The 25,948-nt window shown below is 41.5% G+C and overlaps 1 protein-coding gene across 1 annotated transcript in view; it reads left to right on the forward strand.

Moving 5' to 3' along the window:
• The first annotated feature begins 487 nt into the window (after window positions 1-487).
• The window catches only part of SLC28A3 (solute carrier family 28 member 3), a 161,946-nt gene continuing 136,485 nt past the window's right edge, over window positions 488-25,948 (forward strand). Inside the window, exon 1 of the mRNA XM_029617345.1 lies at window positions 488-624. Within this exon, the coding sequence (XP_029473205.1) occupies window positions 559-624 (66 nt within the window). The 5' untranslated portion in view covers window positions 488-558. The remainder of the gene's footprint in view (window positions 625-25,948) is intronic.

Consider the following 25,948-nt stretch of genomic DNA (forward strand, 5'->3'; position numbering starts at 1 on the left):
CAGGTGGCCAAGGTCTTAAATTAAGACCAAAATATAAGAAAGCTTTTGGAATGTAGGAATACTCTCAGACTTCTGCAAGTATTCCTATATCAATTTCCCAAACCTGACTGAAAACTAAACTTGCTCAATCCTTCATTTTGTTCTTCCTTCTGGTCACCCACCCCATTCCTTTTTCCCCATCTTAATGTTTCCTCTGCATGTAACCTTGTAAACTTGCCCTATGTTCCCATTCCCCCAGTCCCTTGTCCTGGATAAAAAGACAATTGGCAGCTTCTCTACAGCATTACCTGTGCTCAAAATGACATCCTTTTCCTCCAGTGTGTGTCTGTGTGTTTGTGTGTCACCTCAGGTTAATATCCTCTGTTCCTTACACTACTCTCCAGTGCACTCAGCAAGATCGTGAAGGTGGGGCTATGGCACAAGATTAGAATGGGAGTGACCAGGCAGGTAAAGCTTGTGCAATAGATACACTGGAACACGAGGTATCCTGATGTGCCTCAAAGAGGGACTGGAACTCTTCTCAGTAACTTTGAAAACATTCTTCCGTGTGTGCCACTCATGGAGCTGGATAAGAGAACTGGCAGCCCTCCTGTACATGATGGTTTTACTAACCCTGCATTTCAGGTAAGTGTCATGTGGAGGGGGAAGGAGAGGCTTATGTGTTGCTCTGGTTTGGTATAACGCAATTTGCAGATTTTCTCAGAGTTTCAAGAATGAATAGATGTACAAATCCCTGCTGTCTTTACACAGTGGTTTCATAATACTCCTACACATGAAACTTGGCACATAGAAAATGTACCATGAGCACTCGGCTTTTCTTTTTCTTTTTTTCACCCAAAGTGTTAAAGAACTGGAGAAATCTCCAATATGTTATTTTCTGGTTTGTTGACATCACATATTCCTAGATATAGCACCAGAGAATTCTAGAGTGGAACTCTGCCCACTTTTTAATGTTCAGAAATCTTCTGGAATGCTCAATACAGAGTGAAAAAAAATGTCCAGATCTGCAAAGGAAAAATTGAGAAATAAAATAACTTCTAGAAACTGCAAGGCCACTAAAGGGTGAATGCTGGCCGGTTGGTTAGCCCACAGATCTTCTGTGGTTGACCACACTTTTTCAATGAATGGCTCTCTGCTGCCATTTGCAGCTTTGTTTGTTTCGGTGTCTCACATTGGCATGTTTTAAATAGATGTGATTTTGTTACTAATCAAAAATAAAGGAAAACACAGAGAACAGAATTTTCTTTTTTCTGCAGTCCAGTAGGTAATTATTAATCAGTTCCATAGCCATCATTGATAAAGTCAACAAGCCCTCATAATTAAACAAACTATTTATTTAAAATACTGTTGACAACCTACCTATAAGTAAATTTACTTACATTCTCTAGAAACACAAAGTTTAAATGCAAGACAGGCTTAATAATTAAATAGTGAAATAGCAAAAAGGAAAGTAAGAGAATTGCAAAGTAAATCTATCACAGTTACTGTGTTTTGTTTTTTTAAGAAAAGTACACAAAAGAATGTGTTCCTGTTGCCCAATGGAGTCAGTTTTGCATGGCACTAACTGTCTATACAGCCTTTCTCTGGAAAGGCTCAGAAGAGTGCCCACATTCTGACCAAACCACTGAAGCATACAGCATGGTCCGACATGGACTGGTCACTAGTGAAATGCTGTTTGTGTAAGGGCGCATGTATAATTCATCTTATTTAATTCATGCACCATGAACATAAAAACAGCACAGCATGCTTGAGGCTTCCATGTTTATTGTGCTAAACCAAGTCATTGGTCTTCAGTCTCGTTGACATCTGGAGTAAAAGCCACATCGAGAGGATTTTAGTATCATGCTAAGGAGTCTGAAATGATTCAGTAGATTTGTGACTATGTCCTAAACTTAAGGAGCTTTACACACTGAAAAAGGCAGAATTTGTTAATCTATGGTTCATTGTACTAAAGTGTATCAATGATAGGACAAGCATTATTGCTAATTAAACACTATCACAATTAGTTTATACGCATTGACAGTGCAAGCTAGTTTATGTGCATTAACAGAATTGTTAATGAATGTAAACTAGTTCATGATTGCATTAACATAAAATCTGTGCTAATAGGTTAATGAGATGCAGAACAATTCAGAATAGCTCATTACTTATTATTGTAGCGAAAAAGTGCACATGCAAACTGCTTTACAGAAGCATTAACTCAATAAATTGAACTATACTTCCGAAGGCATAGTTAAATTTTTGCAATACTGTCCGCATGCACACGTGTACTGATAAGCATGTAATTTAGCATCTGCAAAATGCATGCTCCATTTACATTTCATTAACATTGACGATTAGAACATGCAATAAACTCCTTGTTTATACACATTAATGGGAGATGTTAACACTTTGTAGTATATTTCTCCCCTAATTTGCTGAGTTGGTATTTTATGGCAGATAAATTTTCGCTATATGAAATTGAATCAGTTCTATATGCAAAGAAATGGCAAGGAAAATATTTAAAAGTGCAGGAGAATTTTTGAAGACATTCTCTGTAATGTTTTTGCTTTATACCTAGAATACCTACCTCCTCACAGTAGGAGTGGTGAGACAAAGGGTTAGGGGATTCTTAGACTCTTCAATTGGCTGTTCAGTTTCTGTAAGGCAGACAGCCTGCCCTGTATGCTCATCCAATAAACAGAATATAAAACTGAAGAGACAAAAAACACAGCAAAAAAAAAAAAGTAACAGACAAATTGCAGGGGAAAAAAAAGTAAATGTTCCTAGGACAGAGTTAAATATGCCCCCAGACATACCAGAATATCCTTTTATGTAGAATGAGAAATCAGAGTTGGGATTTTATAATGGAAACTCGTTCACCATTTGGACATTGATGCCCTTAGCCCAGATCATTTCTGTAAGCAAAGTCTGGCTTTAAAATCATCCTGGCTTGATAGGACTTTTTCAAATGCCTAGAGGGTAACTTTCAAACAACTCCGCACATAATCACATGCAGAGATCTATGATAGTATTTTATATAACCTGTGCATATCACAGATGCACGTACTATAACATAGGTATATGTCTACTAGGGATGTGAATCGTTTTTCAACGATTAAAATTATCGTCCGATAATGTTTATATCGTCTTAAATCGTTATAGAACACGATACAATAGAAATTCTAACGATTTATCGTTAAAAATCGTTAAATCGTGTTAGTGCGCACTAACTCGAGTTAGTGCGCACTAACTCCCCGTTAGTGCGCACTAACTCGATTTAGTGCGCACTAACTGAAAATGATACAAATAAACACTTTCCAGGTCACTGAAGGTCAGTTAGGAATGAATATGTGTTCCTATTGGCTGGCTGCACTCTTATCTATTGATGTTACCAAGGTTACCACTGAGGTGATGGTTGGGGGGATGGGAAATGGAACTGGAAACTAACGAACACCAACAGAAAATGAAACAAAGTGTTCACACTTCCCAGGTCAGTAAAGGTCACTTAGGAATGAATATGTATGTATGTATTCCTATTGGCTGGCTGTGCTCTTATCTATTGATGTTACCAATATGGTTGGGGGGATGTGAAATGGAAACAGTTGGAAGCTTGACAAAAAAAGTAATGTAATGATCAGCACTCACGTGACTAGAACTTGTTTGTTTATTATTTTTGTTAGCAGGCACCTGAAATGCTAGTGCATGTTGAATTTGCCAATCACTGTGCATTTTAGAAAGGTGGTCCTGGCTGGAACTGTACACAGTTCAAATATATGTAATTGATTGTTGGTAAGTGTATTTTTTAAGTAGCCACACTGGCACCAGTATGTTTACTTTTCCTCCTACTTAACTCACTAGCTCAGCTTTGTAAGAAGGGCTTCTCTGCTTGTGTGTTGTTTTTGTTTGGTGTGAGGAGAGCAGAAACATCAGATCTTTATTCAATCTACTACAGTCATCTCTTACAGTGCCCTATCCCTATTAATACCAGGAGTGTTGTGATCTTCCTGCACACAGTGCCCTAACCCTGATACCAGTCTGAGACAGCTCCCTCCCTGCATTACTAGTGAGAGGCTGGCTTCACAGACAGGGGGGAGCTGCCTGACCCTCACTCCTGACTTCCCCCATGTCCCAGCTAGTGAATGGTGTGTGGGTGAGGGGGGGGGAGGATGGTGAAGTCTGAGACAGCTCCCTCCCTGCATTACTAGTGAGAGGCTGGCTTCACAGACAGGGGGGAGCTGCCTGACCCTCACTCCTGACTTCCCCCATGTTCCAGCTAGTGAATGGTGTGTGGGTGAGGGGGGGGGGGGGAGGATGGTGAAGTCTGAGACAGCTCCCTCCCTGCATTACTAGTGAGAGGCTGGCTTCGCAGACAGGGGGGAGCTGCCTGACCCTCACTCCTGACTTCCCCCATGTCCCAGCTAGTGAATGGTGTGTGGGTGAGGGGGGGGGAGGATGGTGAAGTCTGAGACAGCTCCCTCCCTGCATTACTAGTGAGAGGCTGGCTTCACAGACAGGGGGGAGCTGCCTGACCCTCACTCCTGACTTCCCCCATGTCCCAGCTAGTGAATGGTGTGTGGGTGAGGGGGGGGGGAGGATGGTGAAGTCTGAGACAGCTCCCTCCCTGCATTACTAGTGAGAGGCTGGCTTCACAGACAGGGGGGAGCTGCCTGTCCCTCACTCCTGACTTCCCCCATGTCCCAGCTAGTGAATGGTGTGTGGGTGAGGGGGGGGGGTGGATGGTGAAGTCTGAGACAGCTCCCTCCCTGCATTACTAGTGAGAGGCTGGCTTCACAGACAGGGGGGAGCTGCCTGACCCTCACTCCTCCGGGGTATTGTGATCTTCCTGCACACAGTGCCCTATCCCTGATACCAGGGGTGTTGTGATCTTCCTGCATGCAGTGCCCTATCCCTATTAATACCAGGAGTGTTGTGATCTTCCTGCATGCAGTGCCCTATCCCTATTAATACCAGGAGTGTTGTGATCTTCCTGCATGCAGTGCCCTATCCCTGATACCGGGATGTGTGCAAGAAGATCACAACACCCCCGGTATCAGGAATAGGGCACTGTGTGCAGGAAGATCACAACACCCCCAGTATCAGGAATAGGGCACTGTGTGCAGGAAGATCACAACACCCCTGGTATTAGGGATAGGGCACTGTGTGCAGGAAGATCACAACACTCCTGGTATTAATAGGGATAGGGCACTGTGTGCAGGAAGATCACAATACCCCTGGTATCAGGGTTAGGGCACAAGTTCTAGTCACATTGACTGATCACATTACTTGTTTTGTCAAGCTACCAACTGTTTCCATTTCCCATCCCCCATATACTGTCAGTAGGAAACTTGGTAACATGAATAAATAAGAGGGCAGCCAATAGGAATACATATTCATTCCTAAACTGACCTTAACTGACCTGAAAAGTGTCAAATTGTATCATTTTCAGTTAGTGCGCACTAACTCCCAGTTAGTGCGCACTAACTCCCGTTAGTGCGCACTAACTCGAGTTAGTGCGCACTAATCGGAAAAAACGATTTTTAACGATTTTTTAACTAAAAAATCGTGCCTAAGACGATTTTCTTGCCCTGCCACACGATTTCTATTGTTAAGACGATATGGAAAACGATTCACATCCCTAATGTCTACCCTGCAACATACATGTATATATACACTTCCACACGAACACATGCAATGCATTGAAAGCAAATACTTTAATGTATTGACCACAAATACTTTTCCTGCCAATTTAAAAAATATACTTGTGTATATTTTATGCTTGGAAATAAAGTAGGACTCACTCATATAAACCCTGATTTACAGGCATCAATCAGTATAGTTTAAAACATACTCACATAATTGAAATGATCAGTTTTCCATTTCTGCTACCAGTTCACCCAGTCCTTCTCCAGATCATCGAGGCCCTCCTGGCTTTTCACCCTGAACACCCCCCCCCCCCAGTTCACCCAGACTTTCCACCAAGCCAATAGTACACAATAAACAAGTCTGATATCATCCTGCAAAATAATTAGCAGGTATAAAATTATGCGAGCTGCCAAACGTGCACACGTATGTCTCTTTTAAAATTTCAAGTTACGCGCATAAATATCGGCCCAACTCTGGAATGACCCTAGACCATCCCTTTTTTTATATGCATATATGAGTGCATGAAACATAGAGTAGCTGCTTACTTTCAATGTTTATAAAATACCGGTTAAGTGAGTACACGCTACTTAGGCACAAATATGTCAATTTTTATGGGCGTAACTCTTTGAAAATTCACCCCATAGCTTTTCACTTTAGAGATGTATCTGGCAATAGAAACTGCTTTGAACAAAAAGTTATTACTAAAGCTGTTAAATGCTAATAAATAAATCTAGAGAGGCTGATGCCACTTAACCATTATAAGTGAGGATGTATCCAGCTAAGTGGTGGTGGCTGAATTATCTGACAACGTTTAGCGGCTGCTACTTATCCAGATAAGTACTTAACCAGCTAAGTTGTGGGTAGGGAAATGGTCATTTCAGGGAGGAGCTATTTATCCATTTAACATTGATAGATAAGTGGCAGTATTCAAACTTATCTGGCTGGATAAGTTAGACCTGTTAAAGTTAACAGGATATGACTTATCTGGCTAACTAGAGATTTATTTGGGGATATTTAACAGCATAGCCATGCTGCTGAATACCTCATGTGACTTAGCCACATAAGTCTTATCTAGCTAATTCACTTAGGCCTACATTTACCATTTTGCTATAAATTTCACATGAATAGTGCCAGCTGCAACACATGCTATTTTAGCATTTGATGACATAGGTACCACAACATGTGTTAAATTTACTGCACCAGTGATATTTCCCTTCACTAGCTGAGAAGTGCTCAGACAGCCAGCCCCATGGGGAGAGAGAGAGAGAGAGAGAGAGCCACTGGGAAGGCTGTCTTAGTATTCAACTATTTATATCACTATAGGAGGGCCAGCTAATAACTTGAGGAAAGTCTCACAAAGATGAGATTTCTATAATGTTCTCTTGCCCACCGAGATGTACTGTGCTGTTCGTATATCTCACTCTGCATGTCAAACTGGCCCCAAAACCTTAAACCACCCCCAAAACCTCACCTTCAGTTATTAGCTGGCCCTCCTATAGTGATATAAATAATTTGACTACTATGAAGACCTTACAAAGAGTATCTTTCCCTCTGTCTTTCTCTCAACACTTCACAGCCTGCAAAGTAAAAATCTTGCAGGTGTGATACATTTAATGTGCATTGTGATAATATACCTATGTGAAGTGCTAAAATGGTGCAGGTGTTATTCATGTGAAATTTGAATATCGAGCCTTTAATGTTGAAAATTATGCATTTTGAGGAGCTGAGTCTCAACTAAACTGCACATAATATCCCATACCAGGTATTCAAGCATGAAGCAGTAGTTACTATCCTTACTTCCCTTAACTGAAGGCATGGGGTGGGGGAGGGTGGATGGATTACCTGCAAGGAGTGGTGGTGGTTACTACCCTATAAAAATAAAAATAAAGAACTTGCTGAGCAGACTGGATGGACTGTTCGATCTTTTTTTTTTTTTTCCAGTCATTTACTATGTTACTATTTGGTGCCCAACCACATGTCCTCAAACCCATGGCCCAGTAATCAACTTAGTCTTGTAATGAAACAGTTGAGATTCACAAAGGAGAATTATGAATAGATACTCTCTTAATATGGTTTCATGAAACGACTTGTAATAACTTTCCTATGCAACAATGGCTATTACATTAAGCATCCTAGATGCTTGCATGACTGAGGGCTGCACTATATGCCAGACAGGAAAATGAATAAGGGCAGCACCTACAAGATCCCTCTTCTGTCCTTGTCACAAGTCAGTGATAAGGCACGCAGCAGGGAGTCTGACAGGATTCACCAGAATGCTTCTGCCATGGCCCCCAGAATTTCACATCACATCTGCCAGCTGAGTAGGGATTTGAACCATTAACCTACAGGTAAAAGATTCTACTAATGCTGTGACCATTCCCCTGAGCCATCCAGTCCCTACATGTAGCAACTTAAAAGGTGCAATTACTCTATAGTTGTAAACATGTAGGTATAATATGTACAACTGTTGCTTATACATCAAATGACTGTTCCTACTTCACGTCATAGCTGCGAAATCTGAATTTCATAATGCTGACATGAGAGAAGGAGGGAAGAGACCAGGAAAGAGCCTGGTTGAGGTGCAATATCTTATTTATGCAACCAGTTTCTTTTTTTATGGTGTTCGGGTGAAGACAAGTACATCCTTATTTCAACTTCTGGCTAATTTCAGAGGGTGGAGTTGTATGAGTTATATGAGACTATGATGCATTTTAGGTCAGTTTCACTGATGTTGGTAATATGAGGAAAGTCCACAGAAGCATGGTATGAGTCAAACATGGGCTGAGAACCACAGCAAAGAAAAATAGAACAGAAAAAAAAAAGAAAAAGATACCCGGAAAGAAGAAATTATGAGATAAAATCATCTCATGAAAGCCAAAAAAGAAAGAGAAAAAAATGCCACACAGGAGAATAATATAAGAATTGAAAGCTACTGTCAGCTGTGAAAGAATGTCTTTCCGTGTAGAATTTCCTGTAAGTGTAGCATATGGGGTGATCACAAGGTCTGTGGTTAGTCTTGATGCTGTGGTCACTGGCACAGAATTTCCTTCCTGCTGCATAATTGTGGGAAACTGCCTGCCTGCCCTGCTTCCATTGCCCCTGAACTGATGTTCCTCTTACTATTGTTTTTGGGTTTTTTTTAATACCTCCTTCTCTCCAGTCACTGGCTTCCTTTTTTTGTCTCCCATCCTCTTCCACCATCACTTCCTCTCCCCTCCAAACCCCATCTGTTTGACCTGTCAGCCTCTTCCTATTTCCTGCCACTGATTCCCTTTCAGCCACTGTTAGATCTGAGACTTCAGGTGCCTGTGTGGTGCCCAGGTAGCCAGAAGCATCAGAATTAATAGGAATGGCTGCAGCTGGAAGCAGAGAGGGAGTTGGCCACAATGAATAGGAGAATGCTGAAAGCTGATGGAGGAGGGAAAGCAGATCAGTATCTAGTGGAAAGAGCTGGTACAAGGCAGCAGCTGGCGGAGAGAGGGTGGATGGGAACTGGCTGGGGAAGCAACAGTGGCGACTAGGTGCAGAGTAAGGGGGAAGAGAGGAGAAAGAAAGCAGTAGTAGGTTTCAGACATCAGGATCAGTAGAAGGAATCGGAGGAAAGAGAAACTATGAGGAAGAAAGGTAGGACGACAGAATGGAGAGGGAGGTAGGTCTGGCGAGCAGCGGTGTAGCCATGGGTGGGCTGTAGCTCACCCACCTTGGATTCAGGCCAACTCAATCAGGACTACCTGACACTGCAGTGACATAGTCATGATGCAAAGAGGACGATGGTGGCACGGTGATGATGGGCAGAAGAGCAGAAGTGCAGTGGCGCAGTAATGACCTGCCCGCAATTGATCCATTCCCCCCCTCCCCCGTGGGCTGAAGAGGACCAGGGCGGCGTGGTGATGACACGCCCACAAGGTTCCCATCCCTCGCAGGACCAGAGCAGAAGTACACCGTCACAATGATGACCTGCCTATGAGGGTCCTACCCCCCCCCCCCCCCCCATGGGCTGAAGATGACCACTATGATGCAAAAGAACATGCCCAACAGGCCATTTGAGGTGAGGCAGGCAGGCAGTGAAAGGGAAGAGAGGAAGAGCGATAACATCATACTCCCTCAGCTATTCTGCACATCCCTTCTCTTCCTGTCTGCCTCACTTTGTCAGCTCCTCTTCTTTCCCTTCCCTCGCCTTCCTTCTTACTGAGAAGACAGGTAAACATTTTACTCAAATAAATGCGTTTTAAAATCAGGCCCTAAGTCTGTAAAGCAAGTGTGGTGTACAGTTAGAGGGCCACATAATGTAGCTGGGTAACATCAAAGTGGTGAATAGGCAACAAAGTTCAGACACAGAGATGTATGTGGACATTGTTTGAATACAAGAGTTGACTTGACATAGGTCAAACTTTTCAGTATTCTAAGACATACAGTTTCTTTGTTTCCTAGTTTAGAGTGATCTAGTTTCCTTAGGACTAGCTGCTAATGTTTTACAGTGAGCATCGGCCTGTTGGCCTAATAACCACGTTTCAGAATGTGGGTATGTAATGCCATTCAAGACAATTCATCCCTGGAGGTTTGGGCCCCCAAGAAGGCATATAGCAACCATTTTCCCAAATATCTGCTTTCATATAAGGGGATAAGGTATTTTCAAACTCTCCATAAGTGTTCACAAGTAGAAATATTTGTAGCAAACAGGGGGTGTCTATGCTTTCCACTGTCAGGTTCTGCCCTTCATACATCTACCACTATCTATTCACTTACCTAAGAACCCAGATTTTGTTCTCCTTCTAGAGATCTCTATCCCAAATGTATTTATTCCAGCTCAGAGCGAGTGTAATTCTGACTGGCATCCTGTTTGACAAAAGAGCGTCCTGTAGGAGAAAGAATTAATAACATGGGCAGGTGGAACACTCGGGCACTCCTCCCTACTCTCCCTTTACAAACACACAAGGACACAATTCGTGGGTTAAACCAGGCCACAGTTTAATAACACAACATACCGGAATCCGAGCCACACGAAATGTACAAGCCCAGCACACACAGGGCACCCACCCCACCCAACCAGCCTACAACCATGCGCGATTCAGTAAACTAAAATATTTAAATTAAGGCCAGCGGTAAAAAAAAGGCGCTAGGGACACTAGCGCATCCCTAGTGCCTCTTTTTGGACAGGAGCGGCAGCTGTCAGCGGGTTTGACAGCTGACGCTCAATTTTGCCGGCGTCGGTTCTCGAGCCCGCTGACAGCCATGGGTTCGGAAACCGGATGCCGGCAAAATTGAGCGTCCGGTTTTCAACCCGCAAGCCGCGGGCCGATTTCAAATTTTATTTTTTTTTAATTTCGGGACCTCCGACTTAATATCGCCATGATATTAAGTCGGAGGGTGCACAATAAAGCAGTTTTTACTGCTTTTCTGTGCACTTTCCTGGTGCTGGCAGAAATTAGCGCTAATTTCTGAAAGTAAAATGTGCGGCTTGGTTGCACATTTTGCTTTCTGTATTGCGCGGGAATACCTAATAGAGCCCGCAACATGCATTTGCATGTTGCGGGCTCTATTAGGTTCGGGGGGGGGGGGGGTTGGATGCGCGTTTTCGACTCGCTATTACCCCTTACTGAATAAGGGGTAAAGCTAGCGCATCCAAAAGACGCGTCCAATCGCAGGTTAACAGTGCGGCCTGGGTGTTAGGGGATCATCTCAATATGCACATTCAGGCCGTACTGCAGAGCACACTAATTTTATTGCGCAAAACATAGCCTTAACATCCACTTTAAACTTTACTTCAGTAGCCCCATAGTTGTAATGTCCATTAAAAATAAAACAAGATTATTAGTCCATACAGTTTATAAAATGGGATAAGAGCTTAAGGTCAGAACTATTTCAATCTGTCCCTGATTTCCTGGAGCAATTGAGAAATACTACTGACAACCAACTAAGCTTGCAGCAAGAACCTGCTTTTCTTAGCTGGCAAGTTGTAACATGCATCCACTTTGAACATGCTAACAATCATCAATTACATTTAATTACATTAACATAAAAACTCTGATTCAATTTCTGTTTATTATAGTAGGAAATAAAAATAACCAGGAATAGCTGTATTTTTTGACTACATTTTTAATGTGCCTCCTCCCTATGTAAAGAAGAAAATTTTAATTTTCCCTCCAAAATACTATGAAAGTCGATGCAATTTTGTCACCACTACCTATATGCCTATCATGGTTTTATTTTCATCACATCCTCCATGCTGAGAGTGATATAATAAGCATTAAAAATAGGATTAATGCAATATCATGAAATAAATATAAATAGGACTTCTGATTTTAGGTGTTTATAAATTATAAATTTATTTTCCAGCTAATTAGGAGTTCCATGGGGGTACCAAAAACCAGTGTTTATTAGTGTTTTTGTGGCACAGCAACTATTTTTGGGTACCTTTTCTGGTTGAATTAAATCTATATCTTTGTACAGCTGAGGAGTCGTTAGCATGAAAAAGACACAAAAGCAAAGCAGAGGATCCAGGGTAAGCAAAGGAGAGGTGAGAGAGTACTAGGGGAAGTGATTTTTTTTTTGGTGTTTCTCTAATAAATTAAACATCTATTTGCATCGGTGTGTTTTATCAGGGTTTATCAGTAAAAACCTAAAATCAGAAGCTGACAATTAAGAATTTGATCAACATGCTTTATCAGTTCTCATTTATTATTGGTAAAAAAAAAATAGTTTTAAAATATTATTTAGAAAATTGTTGGTACTGCTTCTATTTTTATTCTGCTACAAAGTTCAGTAGGGTGTGTTAAATATGTGAGGAGTTGGTTAAGCAGAGTTGAGACCAAACCATGGAAGTAGCATTTCTGGAGGACTCGGATACACAGTTTCAGGGTGAAATGAATACGCTAATTTTTTTTCCAAGAGACTTGGAATCTACCAAATCAAAACAGACATAGTAACATCCTCATCCTCATTCTACAAGAAGGATCTGAGGACACAAGCACAAATACTTTTATTGAGCAACTGCTGCCAAGATTGCTGAATTATTCAGTTTTCCAAAGATCTTGAGAGAGAGCCTGCTCCCAGGATGCTTTCCCCACCCTCTACAGAATATGCAATTTACAAGACCTGTGGTGGCAAAACGTCTTTGCTTCCCCTATGTTTTAGAAATAGCATCTGATGTCAAAGCTAAGACTCCTGTGTTGCATGATGGGAAAGCAATTAATAATATGATGGATCCAGTGGCGTCCGGTGACATTTATAATAGGGGATTCAGTCGCATTCCCTCAGCCCCCTCTCCACTTCCATTCCCCCTCCCAAAAAAAGTCTTCATCAGTCTTGCTCCCTCTGTCTCCTTTCCCCAATATACAAATGACAGTTGGAACCCATATGGCATTAGGCCTTTTGTAACATGCATCAGGTGTGGGATTGGCCCTCAGAAAGCCATGATTAAACAATTAGAGGTAGATTTTCAGAGGGTTACGCGCGTACGTTACGCGCGTAACCCCCAAAAACCTACCCCAATCCCCCCCTGCATGCGCCGAGCCTATCTTGCATAAGCTTCTGGTGCGCGCAAAGCCCCGGGACGCGCGTAAGTCCCGGGGCTTTCCTGGGGGGCGTGTCGGGGGCGTGACGCGGCCGGTGCATCATCCGGGGCATTCCAGGGCATGGCCATGGCCTCCGGACCAGCCCCCGGACCGGAACATGGCGCGCGGCAGTCGGCCTGGCACGCGCAAATTTATGCCTGCCTCGAGCAGGCGTAACTTGTTCAACAAGTTCCCTCCGAGGCCCTCCGATTTCGGAGCGGCCTCGGAGGGAACGAAGGCAGTCTGCACGGCTCGGCGCATACCCATAAAGGCACTTTCTCACACTCAGTGGCTCTCTCTCCCTTTTACACACACAGGCACTCTCACACATTGCCCTCTCTCCCTCACACACACAGCTATTCTCTTACACTCAGTGGCTCTCACACAAAAAAGACACTCTCTCCCTCATAGGCATGCAATCTCAGTGGCTCTCTCCCCCTCACACACACATGCACATTCACACTCTGTGGTCTTCTCTCCCCCACATACAGGCACTCATTCACATTCAGTGGCTTTCTCTCCCTCACACACACACACACACACACACACACACACACACAAACACAGAGGCACGCTCTTGCATGCAGTGGTCCTCTCTTCCTCTCACACATACACAGGCACTCTCTCCCACCCACTGGCTCTTTCTCCCTCACACACACACAGGCACTCTCTCAGTGGCTCTCTACCCCTCACACACAGGCACTCTTTCCCACTCAGTGGCTTTCTCTCTCCCTCATACACACAAAGACAGGCACTCTCTCACATTTAGTGTATCTCTCTCCCTCAAATGTGTAAAGGCATTCTCTCACTCTCAGTGGCTCTCACACATATAGACACTCACAAAAAAAGGCACTAAAACTCAGTGGCTCTCTCCCTCACACACACATATACTCAGGCACTCCCTCACAGTCAATAACTCTCTCTCTCTCACACTTAGTGACTTTCTCCCTCTTACACACATACACACACACACACAGACACTCTCACATTCAGAGGCTCTCTCAATACACATAGAGACAGACACAGGCACACTCTCACATTTAGTGACTTACTCGTTCTCACACACACACACTCTCTTTCTCTTTTACTCACTCAGGTTCAGGGCCTCCTGTTCTCTTCTCTTCTTCTTTGTCATACTGCCAAGTCACTGGTCTTCTCCTTTTCAGCTGCAGAGGTAGGGGTCTCCACAGTGGCCTGCTGGGACTCATCTTCAGCCAACAATGGGATGGGCTCCACTGGCAGTTGCAGGATCTCCTAAATTCTTTAGCCACCGCAGGATGGGTTCTATGGCAGCTTGATGGATCATGTGTTTTTTGTGGCATGAACTGTAGCTGGAGTTGCACTGATGCAACATCATCTCCTACTGCTACAGGGCTGTTCTCAAGATAGCAGCTACACAATCGGCCCCTCAGCAGCAGGAGATGACATTCACTTAAACACAACTCCTGCTGCCAGTTGTAGGTCAATGAAGTGGATCGTGTGGTTGAGTTCAGTATAGGTTTGGGCAGGAGTTTTTGCTTATCCCTGTCCAACTTGGAATAACATGCGCAAAAAAAAAAAAAAATACAAGTAAATAAAGGAAATCGGTTAGGCCGGGGATTCACTGAATCCCTTGAAGGCCCTGACTGCATTCGACTGGGAAGAGATTTCTAGCAAAGAGCACGTAGCTAAATATACAGTATGGGAGCAAAATATGGGCGTTTATTTATTTATTTATTTATTTTAGAAATTTATATATACCGCGGCACGTTAAGAACATCACCTCGTTTATAGCCTGCTTGAATGCAGGTGACTATCAATAGCAGTATTAAATTCTTTGATTCTCTGGATGATCTGCAAGATTTTTTGGGTGCAGTTTGAAATAATGGGATGACCTGAATAAGTAGGACTATTGGATTCAGAGTGACAGACTCTTTATGCTATAGTTCTCCTGCTTGTGGAGTAATACCAGTAGAAGAGATCTCTGTTAGGCCCTCCAGTGACATGCAGTGACATGCATACTTGCCAAAACATAACATGAGACACAGTGAATGTGATTCCCAAAATAAAGTCTCTCTACTTTAAAAAGAAAAGAAAAACAGCAACATGAAATATTTATAGTCTATTTACTGTTCCTCTTATAGAAGCAGCTCCATCCCTGGAATCAAGGCAATATATATGGCAGTTGAATAAAGTAGTATGTAGTACAATCAAATCTTTCTTTCTCCTCTCTGTTATGAATGAGGAATATATTTTCTTATTATTGTAGCATTCACATCTCAGTTTATGGAGCACTTTTAGAGACTCTCCTCAGTCAGAGAGTTTCAAATGTGATTTGCCATCTGACAAACTCCTCCAGTTCTAGGACTGCTAAAATTTTTACCTTCCCTTAGAACTCCTGGCTGGTAGTTTCATTAGGGCCCAAGCATAATACTTCTCTATTCATATGGCCCTCCTCACACTCATGTTCCCAAAGGTTTCTCTTGCACTAGATGGAAATCTCATACTGTACTGAACCTCACAAATTTCACCTTAACTCTTCTAGCTTAGTGCTGAGGCCAATGAGATAGAATGCTCCCAGCTCTCCCCAACTCTTCCCCAGAAGCTTAGCATTTTAGCTCTTTCTGTCTCCCAGGAAAGGCTAAGAAAGGGAAACTTTTCTTAAAGAGCTCTGCTCTGCCACCTACTGGCAGGATACAAACACTACAACACTACACCTTCTTTGCACTAAAGCATTCTTTACACAAGGTTATGAACTTACTCTTCCAATTGCAATATACTATGGACAAAATGTCCAACACCCCAAAAATGAAAAAGAAAAAAAAAGAAATTGGGCCTCTCGAGGTCTCCCATCCCTCCCACCTGAAAAAATTCCAGGGCCAGAATCCTCCCTGGCCTCTACTTACCTGGTCCAGGGGGTTTTGCCAATGAGGCCCAGGCCCCGGCTGAAGGCTTGGCTTTAAATAGGCCTAAACTGTGGTAGGTCGCTGCAAACTCAGCCTAGGCCCTATGCAAGGCCCAGGCTTGGAGGCATGGCCCAATACTGGGGCCCAGTCTAGAGGTCAGGTCCCAGTGCTGGTCCTCAGCCTAGGCCAGAGCCAGGGATCAGTCCCAACACCTAGGCCTCAGCCCAAGCTTAGGCCTGATGCTAGGGCCAAGCCCGGAGGCCCGTTTCTGATGCCTGGGCCTCAGGCCTCAGCCCAGGCATCAGAGGCTAGACCCTGGTGTCAGGCCTGGGCCCAGGCTCTAGCCTAAACTGAGGCCTAGGCATCAGGCCTGCCCTAGTCTGAGACCCAGGCATTGGGACCTGGATCCATACTGGGGCCCTGGCACCATGCCTCTGTTAATATGAGGCCCAGGCATCAGGACCAGGCCTAGATACAGTGTTGGATTCCCAACGGATAAGGTAAATGGGGGTTGGCCTAGGCCTTGGTGCAATGGGTGACTTTTTTACCTCGATTTTCAAAATGGGACAAAATTCCATCAAAATTTCATCAGAATTTAAATTATTCTGTTTTTTAAATGACCCGAAACAAAATAGAAAATTTCGTCTCATTTCCTATTTCATTTCTCCTGAATTCCCATCCCTAAAAATTACTGAATATATAGATAGTCATAGTTTAATGCGTCAAAATCAACATGGATTTAGCCAAGGGAAGTCTTGCCTCACCAATTTGCTACAAATGTTCAAGGCATGAATAAACATGTTGATAAAGATGATATCTGGATTTTCAGGAAGCATTTGACAAAGTACCTGATGAGAGACTGTTGAGTAAATTTAGCAGTCATTTGATAGGAGGCAATGCTCTCTTGAGGATTGAGAACTGGTTAAAAGATAGAAAACAGAGAATAGGGCTAATTGGTCAATTTTCTCAATGGAGAAAGGTGACTAGTGGAGTGCCCCAGGGATCTGTACTATGACTGCTGCTTTATAACATAGTCATAAATGACCTAAATATGGTACAAATGAGGTGATCAAATTTGCTGATGATACAAAATTATTCAAAGTTGTTAATGCAGAAGAGGATTATGAGAAATTACAAGAGAACCTTGCACGACAGGGAGACTAGGCATCCAAATGTCAGATGACATTTAATGTGGGCAAGTGCAAAGTGATGCATGTAGGGAAGAGCACCTAAATTGTATAAATACACAATGTAAGGTTCCACTTTGAGAGTCACCACCCAGGAAAAGGATCCAGGCATCATCATGAATAATATGTTGAAATTCTCTGCTCGATGTGCAGCAGCAGACAAGAAAGCAAATAGAATGATAATGCCTCTGTATCACTGACCTCACCTTGAGTATTGTGTGCAGTTCTGATCAGGAGGACCAGTGCATCCTTTAGGTGAATTAAGTGATCACCTAATGCACCAACCCTTAGGGGGGGCGCTAAAAATCACCAGCACAAGTTCCTGGTCTTTATTGAGTCCATATTCAATACTACTTAGCCAGATAAGTTGGACTTATCCGGCTAAGTGGCTACCGCTGATTTAATGACTATACCACTTAGCTGGATATCTCACTTAGGGGCTTCATAAGATATGTTTTACAATTGATGTTTGAGCTGTTGGATCTTTGAATTCAAGTTTAATAGACTCCTATGGGCATATACAGTCTTAAGGGATTATAAGTTATTTCTGGAGATGATGAATGCATGCAAGATACGTGACTTCTAAATGTAGGGTGTAAATTAAGGTCAAATTTATATTGTTGTTATGTGAATGAATGATGAAGTAATATGTTGAATTGAAAGGGTTATGACTGCAGGACCTGGTTGGCAATGAGATACATATTTCTTGAGTAGTATTGGGAATGTGAATAATGATGGAGTGAATTCTTGTATAGCCATAATGCTTCGGGACGTATGATCCATATGGGTATGGGTGAAATTTCACTGTAAGGTTCATGGTTATTACTGTTTATCTATGGGAAAATTATTATTATTATTTTTATTTTATTTGAAATTTCAAATTTTTAACAAAAGAAGACTTGTTACAGAAATTATGGCATGCAATCAACATCAAAGTGATTTATAATGAAGGAAAGAAAAAAAAAGAAAAAAAGCTATATTCCTGGTAGGCCTCCCACTATAATGAAAAAGGAGGGAGCCAAAATACATTCCAAGTGAGAGAACAAGAAAACATGAAAAAAAATGAATAAGAAAGAACAACATTATATATCATTTACTATGATGACCTGATTAGTTAGCACTAGCCATTGGTGATTTATGAGAATCCATAAAGTACCTCAACTGAGAGGGCTCAAAATACACATATCTAACATTGTGCAATTTCAAAATACATTCACATGAATACGGGACAATAATCTGTGCACCAAGATCCAAAGCTTCTTGGCACATAGCTAAAACTTTTTTCTTGTGCTCTTATGTAGACCTATTGACATCAATATAGATCCATATTTTCTGTCCACAATATAAAAAGTGACTGTTACGAAGAAATAATCTCATTATGGAATCTCACTCTTGAGGAAAAATGAAAGAAACTAAAAAAGTGTCTCTCTTAGACACCTGGATCTCTTCCAAATTCTCCAATAGATCAGTCAAATCAGGGCCAACTATAGCCCTTTGAACATTCTCCAGAGACATATTAGATAGATCATATCTCTTCTCAATAGGCATAAAATATGCTTTGGCAATAGGTGAAATTGCCTTAGAGGGAATCTTCAATATTTCCAACTTGTACTTTTTGAACTGATCCAAAAGTGAAATATAATCCAAAATTGTAAAATTCAACCCTCTCAGGTTAATATATATAATTGAGTTGTCCATATTTTCTGGTTTCTTTGCATGCACGAAACCACCTTGAACCAAGCTAAATGGGTGTTCTGTATTTGGGTACCCCACTTATCCAGATCTTCAAGTTTTTTCTTTTTGTGTAGTAACTAAAGTCTCAGTAACTTGAATACACTGATAAATATCAGAAGTCACAGAAACTAAAGAAGAAATAGACTTTTCTAAAGAAACAAGAGCTACCCAAAGAGTGTTCAAGGTAATCATATCAATTTTAACGAAATTAATCTAGTGAATAGTACTCACCAACCCTTTTTTTGCTGGGAATCCCTGAGAAAACTTGGTTCACAGTGATTTCCTCGCCAACCAAAGGTGTAGAAGCCAGGACAGGGGGGCCTCCATTTTCATCTCACTCCAATGAGGCTCATTGTTCTCCCGGCAGCAACGCTCTTTCTGCTATATTTGCCATCCCGGCTCTCGCAATACTCGCAAGGGGGTCCTCCTTGGCCAATGCCGTTGCGTTCAGCATCAAAACCCTGTGGACCACACATAGACAAGGTCTCTGCAAACAAACCATGACATGGAAGGGAAGAGGTTGTCAGAGCTCCAGGGCTTAAAGATGTTTGAAAATCCTGCAGTGATGCTGCACACTCCCCAGCAATCACCACAAAGGAACTAGCAACTGGAGGAAACCCTGATGTTGGTGTAAGGAACCCTTCAATCTTCTGTTATACAGGATCAGTCGACGGAGTACTATCCCTTCATTTTCCCTTTCTCTTGGTATGTGGCATTGTAGCAAGTGGAAAGTCACAAGCAGAGATGAAGCTCACAAACCACGTCTTTCAATCGACTGCCATCTTGGCCCCCCAAGAGAATTATTTTTATTTAAGAAAGTTACATGCAGTATGGTACTTTACTGCTTCACCAAGCTCAATGTATGTATTTGACATGTAAGAGCAGACTAGAGAAGCCATATGGTTTCTTCTGCCATCACGTTTCTATGTTTATTTATATACCAATATTTGATCTGAGATATCACATTGGTTTACATTCAGGTACTATAGGTATTTCCCTAGCCCCAGAGGGCTATAATCTAAGTTTATACCTGAGGCAATGGAGAGTAAAGTGACTTGCCCAAGGTCACAAGGAGCGACAGCAGGACTTGAATGCTGGTCTCCTGGTTCATAGCCCACAGCTCTAACCACTAGGCTACTCCTCCACCCTATGTTTCTATGATATAATATCCAAAATTATTCTTAGAACATCTAAGATAGTGGTGTGCCAAGTACTATTTTTTTGGAGGGATGAGATGACTAGCTTAAGTGTTTTATCCCTTACAGAGTAATTTTCAAAGGCATTTCCCTGGGTAAAATAGTGCTTTACCTGTAGAAATGGCTTATTATAAATTTGCTCACCCAATATATGGAAAAAGTTACATATGTATGTCCTGTATGCATTAAGTTTATACGGACTGAGTGGAGGTGTTCCCAGGGGCAGAGTTGGGAACTGGAGAGGAATTTGTACTTACAAGCATACGTTTGGATTTTCAAAAGTGTACACATTAAAATTTCCTGAGAAATTTCTGCATACATTTTAGCAGATGTAATTGCATGTGGATTGTTTTTATGACATAATTTACAAAGTGGACATAAGTATGCAAGTTCACTTTGAAAATTAGTATGCACATTTTTGCTGACTTTCCCAGATAAGCTATTATAAAATTACTCTCTTAATGTAAATGGATTGAACCATCATGGAGGCAAATTCAGCTGCTGAGCAGCCGCATAAACTTACCTAGCTAACTAGCAGGGTATATTCAATAGCGCATTCATTCCGCTGAATATACCCATCTATCTTAAAGTTAGCCAAATATGTTTATCTGGCTAACTTTAGGATAGCTCAGCAGCATGCCCAGAGTTAGCTGGGTAAGTTAACCGACTAATTCTGAATATCGGAGTTAGCCAGATAATGTATCCAGGTAACTGCAATGTTCCCCACCCCCAGAATGCCCCTAACTTATCTGGCTAAATTCTAGCCGTAAACTAGTTATTCAGCTAGAATTTAGTCTCTAAATATGCTGGTTTTTGCCATTTAGATGGATAACTGAAACATTATCCGTCTAAATTGCTTTTGAATATCGACCTCTCTATGAAAAGTAAAACATTACTCGTTTGGTAGAAAACCGAGAATGGGCATTCTCAGAGGTAAGGCCAGAAGAAATCAGGGTGATGACTGACAAAGCTAGATTTAAGAAACTGCTGAAGATACATTTGTTTAGGGAAACGTTTGATCAGAGCCTCGATAGGCTGATTAACTCTGAGCTGTTTGCTGTGCTGAACTTAATCAGGCCATTGTTAATATATTTTTAGAATACCTGAGCAGTGTTTTTTGTTCTCATTTTTGTCTTTGTTTAATTTTTTTTTGGTATTATCTTATGGATTTTTGCCTTGTAACCCACTTCAAACATTGTAGAAGTGAGATAGAAGTCTTTTAAAATAAAAGACTTAAATAAATAAACCCCTGGGCTGAGGTCCTCACTGAGGTCTTCAAGGGCCACCTCTAATTGCAAGGGCTTAAAATATCCAAATATCCTATATCTTATAACATGTGTACGTCCAGGACATGACCAGTTCACCAGATGTTTTGGCTGTAAAAGTACCCTCAGAGAAAGCAGTTGCAAATCTCTGTATATACTTTTACCTGAGCAATAACTAGCTTAAGGGGCAATAATTAAACTGCCCATGTTGGCGCAAATTCCATAGATGTTTTTTACTTAAGGTTTTGCATCAATAAAGCAAAATTACATGGCTAGTTTTACTTTGATCATTCCCCCAGGATACACTGCTCGCATTGTTCCCTCCCCTGACCTAACCCTGCTCTCAGAAATGCCTCCAAACAATGCAGGTAGAAATGCACATATCATTGAACAACACGGGCAATTTTATCTGCATTGATGGAAATTTTCAGTCTACAATACTTTTTATCTTTAGAAATATTTTTGAAAATTGCCTCCCCCCAACCAACTCTACAAAACTGGAAATAACAAGGCGCAGATGGATTGTCTGTTGAGTTTCATAAAGTATTTAGCCATATTCTAATTCCCAAGTTAAGGCATTTAAATCAAATGTATGTGTCAAATGGGAAATCTGAGGGAAGCTTCACTGAACCTATGATAGTTGTATTAGAAAATTCAGTATGGAATTCTAGCTTTAAATTATAAGCCAAAATCTCTAATCAATGTGGATTCTACATTTTTTAATAAGGTTTTTGTTATAAGACTTGATATAATAAAGATTTCACTCACTTGCATTTTCAAAATCCCTCATGAGAGACTTCTCAGGAAATTACAAAGTCATAGGACAGGAGGCAATTTCCTATTATAGACTGATAACTATTTAAAAGACAAGGCACAGAGGGTGCTACTAAATGGTCAGTATTCCCAGTGGAGAAAAGTAAACAGTGGAATGCCCCAGGAATCTGTACTGGGACCAGTGCTATTTAACAGATTCATAAATGATCTAGAAAAGGGAGCAACAAGTGAGGTGATCAAAAGTGCAGATTGTTGTAGGCCCAATAGCAGAAGGTCACCCTCCAGACTAGACAGCAAGGGGTTAATGTTCCCCGGTATATGTCATCTGACCCTAAAGGGGATGGGGTGGATCTGTAAGGGCTATGAAATAGGATGAGTCCTGCATTAGTGATTCCAGTCTTTATTTTTCTCCCTGCCTGTTGTGCTGGTTATAGTCCAGCTCAATCTCCTCTGCAGAGCCATGTAACTGTATATACAATGCTTATTATTTTCTATCCCAGTTTCCCAAGTAGAGAATCCTATAGGGTACTTCAACTTGGAGAAGAGATGACTGAGAGGGGCTATAATAGAGTTTTATAAACTTATGAGTGGGGTGGAACATGCAAATAAGGAACGATTATCTTAGGACTAGGGGACACTACATGAAACTAACAGGTAGAAGATTTTAAACACATCAGAGTTAGCATTTTTTTTCACTCAAAATACAATCAAGCTGTGGAATTTGTTACCAGAAAATGTGGTCAAGGCATCTAGCATTGTTGGGTTTAAAAGGGGCTTGGCCAAGATCCTCGAGGAAAAGGAAAATACCATTTCCCAGGTAGACTTGAGAATAGGCATGTGCAGAGTCAAAACATTTGTTTTGGCCCATTCATTCATTTTGTAGGCTGCAGTCATTTTCTAGGTTTGTTTAAAATGAAAAAAAAAATTGTTCATTTTATTTGTTCACTCTTTTGCCATTACAGTCAATGGGGGAAGCAATGCAGCCTATTTTGGGCTCTCAAATTGGGGGACCCACCAACCAGCATGCCTTGTGAAATCATCTTCTCAATGGCAGGAGACATCGTGAGTCCTTATCGCTCAAGATTGATGCCAGAGTTGATGGAAAAGCTGGTGTTCTTGAAAATCAGTCTGTCTTTGCTTGGGTTTCCAGAATTTCAATCCAAGTGACAAGATGACTGAAAGTACCTTGAATGCCTTGCCACCACATGCCAACCTGCCCTTCCCCAGATGTACCATCTTAGGGGTCTTGCTGCTACAGCTCTACCTACCTGCCATGCTGCTTTTATACAAACATAGGGGTCTTGTTGCCACATGCCTACCTGCCATTCCCCATTATATCACCTTCAGGATCTTACTACTATTACCACTTTGCCTGTCTATCTGCCATGCCCCTCACACCATCTTAGAGGAATTGCTGCCACATGCCTACCTGCAATGCCCCCTTATACCTCCCTAGGTATACTGTTTTGCCTACCTGCCATATGCCCCTTATAAAAAGTTAGGGGTCTTGCTGCTACTGCTCTGCCTACCTTCCTTGTCCCTGATATAACACCTTGGGAATCATGCTGTTAATATGCCTACCTGCCTTATTTAATATATATCAGTTTAGGAGTTATGTTGCCTTCATGATGTTTGCTGTTGTTAGTTTGTTAGCAAAGCTGGAGTGTTTATTCCCCCCCAAAAAAAATTGTGAACGAAGAAAAAATATATGTTTCTCCTCCCACTCCACTCCTTTCTAGTTCTTCATTTTGTTCTACATCTCTGCAATCACAGCCTTGATGTCTCACCCTGTTTGTTTGTTGGTTATACTGAGGTGTTTTGTCCCCAGAAAAAAAAAATGTAAACAAAGAAAAAAAGGAGAGGTCACATGATGTGATAAAGCTAAGAAGAAAAGCTATGATGTGATAAAGCTAAGAATAAAGCTAAGAAAAAAAAACCCAGGTCTAACTTCCCAGACCAGGGCAACCTCTTTCGTTACTTGTAAACCGGACTGATTTGTATTGCATACAGGAATTCCGGTATATAAAAATTTAAAATAAATATAAATAAATAAGACGTGTCTTCCTGAGCTCCGAGCACCAGCAACTTTCAATCCACTTTTATAAAAGCCATCTGCACTAATTCAACTCTGAATTCTTCAAGAATTGGTAAAGCATATGTCCATAGATAAATACATGCACAAATCGCCAAGTGCAATGGCACTTAAGGGCGGAAAAAAGGACAACGAAAAATTGAGGCCTGCACCAGACAGACAAGCACCAGAACCTGGTGGCCACTCGCCAGTGCACGCGATTCTGTATTTAAATTAGGCCCGGCGGTAAAAACGGGCAAAAGGAGGCGCTAGGGACACTAGCACGTCCCTAGAGCCTCCTTTTTGACAGGAGCAGCGGCTGTCAGCGGGTTTGACAGCCGATGCTCAATTTTGCTGGCATCGGTTCTCGAGCCCACTGACAGCCACGGGCTCGGAAACCAGACGCCGGCAAAATTGAGCGTCTGGTTTTCGGCCCGACAGCCGCGAGCCGAATTCAAAATTTTTTTTTTTTAATTTTTTTTACTCTTCGGGACATCCGACTTAATATTGCCATGATATTAAGTCGGAGGGTGCACAGAAAAGCAGTTTTGAAGGTTCAATATTTTTAATCGTCATTATGGGAATGGAGTCGATACAGTGTTTAGCTGGGTTCTTTTTTTTGATGATTGTTTGGATTTCCAGTGATGATACAGTTTCAAAGTTGGGCCAACTTAATGTTTGAGAGTTTTGTATTTTCTGGTCTTGTGAGTTGTTGGTGTTGAGATTGTTATTTATGAGGTTTTTTATTTTTTCATTAAAGAATTATGCGAGTTTGTTGCTTGTGATCTTAGATGTTGAAGATAACTGGCCTTCATTGAATGATTTGGTTAGGCTTTTTACGATAGTGAAAAGCATCTTTGGGTTATGTTGGTATTTGTTTATTTTATTTGAGTAGAAGTCTTTTTTTGTTTTGTTGATGAGTTTTTTGTATTCTGCTAGTTGTGTTCTTTATGCATTAAGTAGAGTGGTTGATTTATTGTTGTTCCTCCAGGTTTTCTCTTTTTTTCTGAGTTCACATTTGGCTGATCTGATGTTTTCATTGTACCATTGGTTCTGATGTTTTGGGTTTTTTATTGTTTTCTTTATCATGGGGTTTATCTTATCAGCTACTCTTTTAGTGATGGAGATCCAGGAAGAAGTTGTGTTCTCTGCATTTGATAGGTCTATGTTTGTTAGTTCTGTTTGTAAGTGTTTTTGAAGTGTTTTGATGTGAAAAGGTGGCCTGTATGAGAAGGATTAGGTGGGGTTTTTATTGTAGTAAATTTACGGTTTGAGTATAAATTTGTGTGGATTATATAGTGGTCCAACCAGGGTATCTTGGTGATCTTTGTTTGGTGGTTATTCCATATGTTAGTATTTATGAAGACGAGGTCAAGTGTGTGACCTACTTTTTGTGTTGAGCCATTGATGATTTGCCTAAGGCCTATTGATGAGAGCTCGTCAATGATTGAGGAACATGAAGGGGAGTGGGGGATGGTATCTATGTGTATGTTGAAGTCACCTAAGATGATTATGGGTTTGTTGATGTATATTTTTGTCAAGAAGAATTCAATAAATGGTGAGCAGTTCCGATCCAGATTATTGGGGGGCAGGATATCAGATAGATTTGTAGTTTTGGTGAGTCAAATAGTGCAATTTCCAGAGGGGTGTAGTTATTA

This window comes from Rhinatrema bivittatum, chromosome 1 (genome assembly GCF_901001135.1).
Source record: "Rhinatrema bivittatum chromosome 1, aRhiBiv1.1, whole genome shotgun sequence".
NCBI lineage: Eukaryota > Metazoa > Chordata > Amphibia > Gymnophiona > Rhinatrematidae > Rhinatrema > Rhinatrema bivittatum.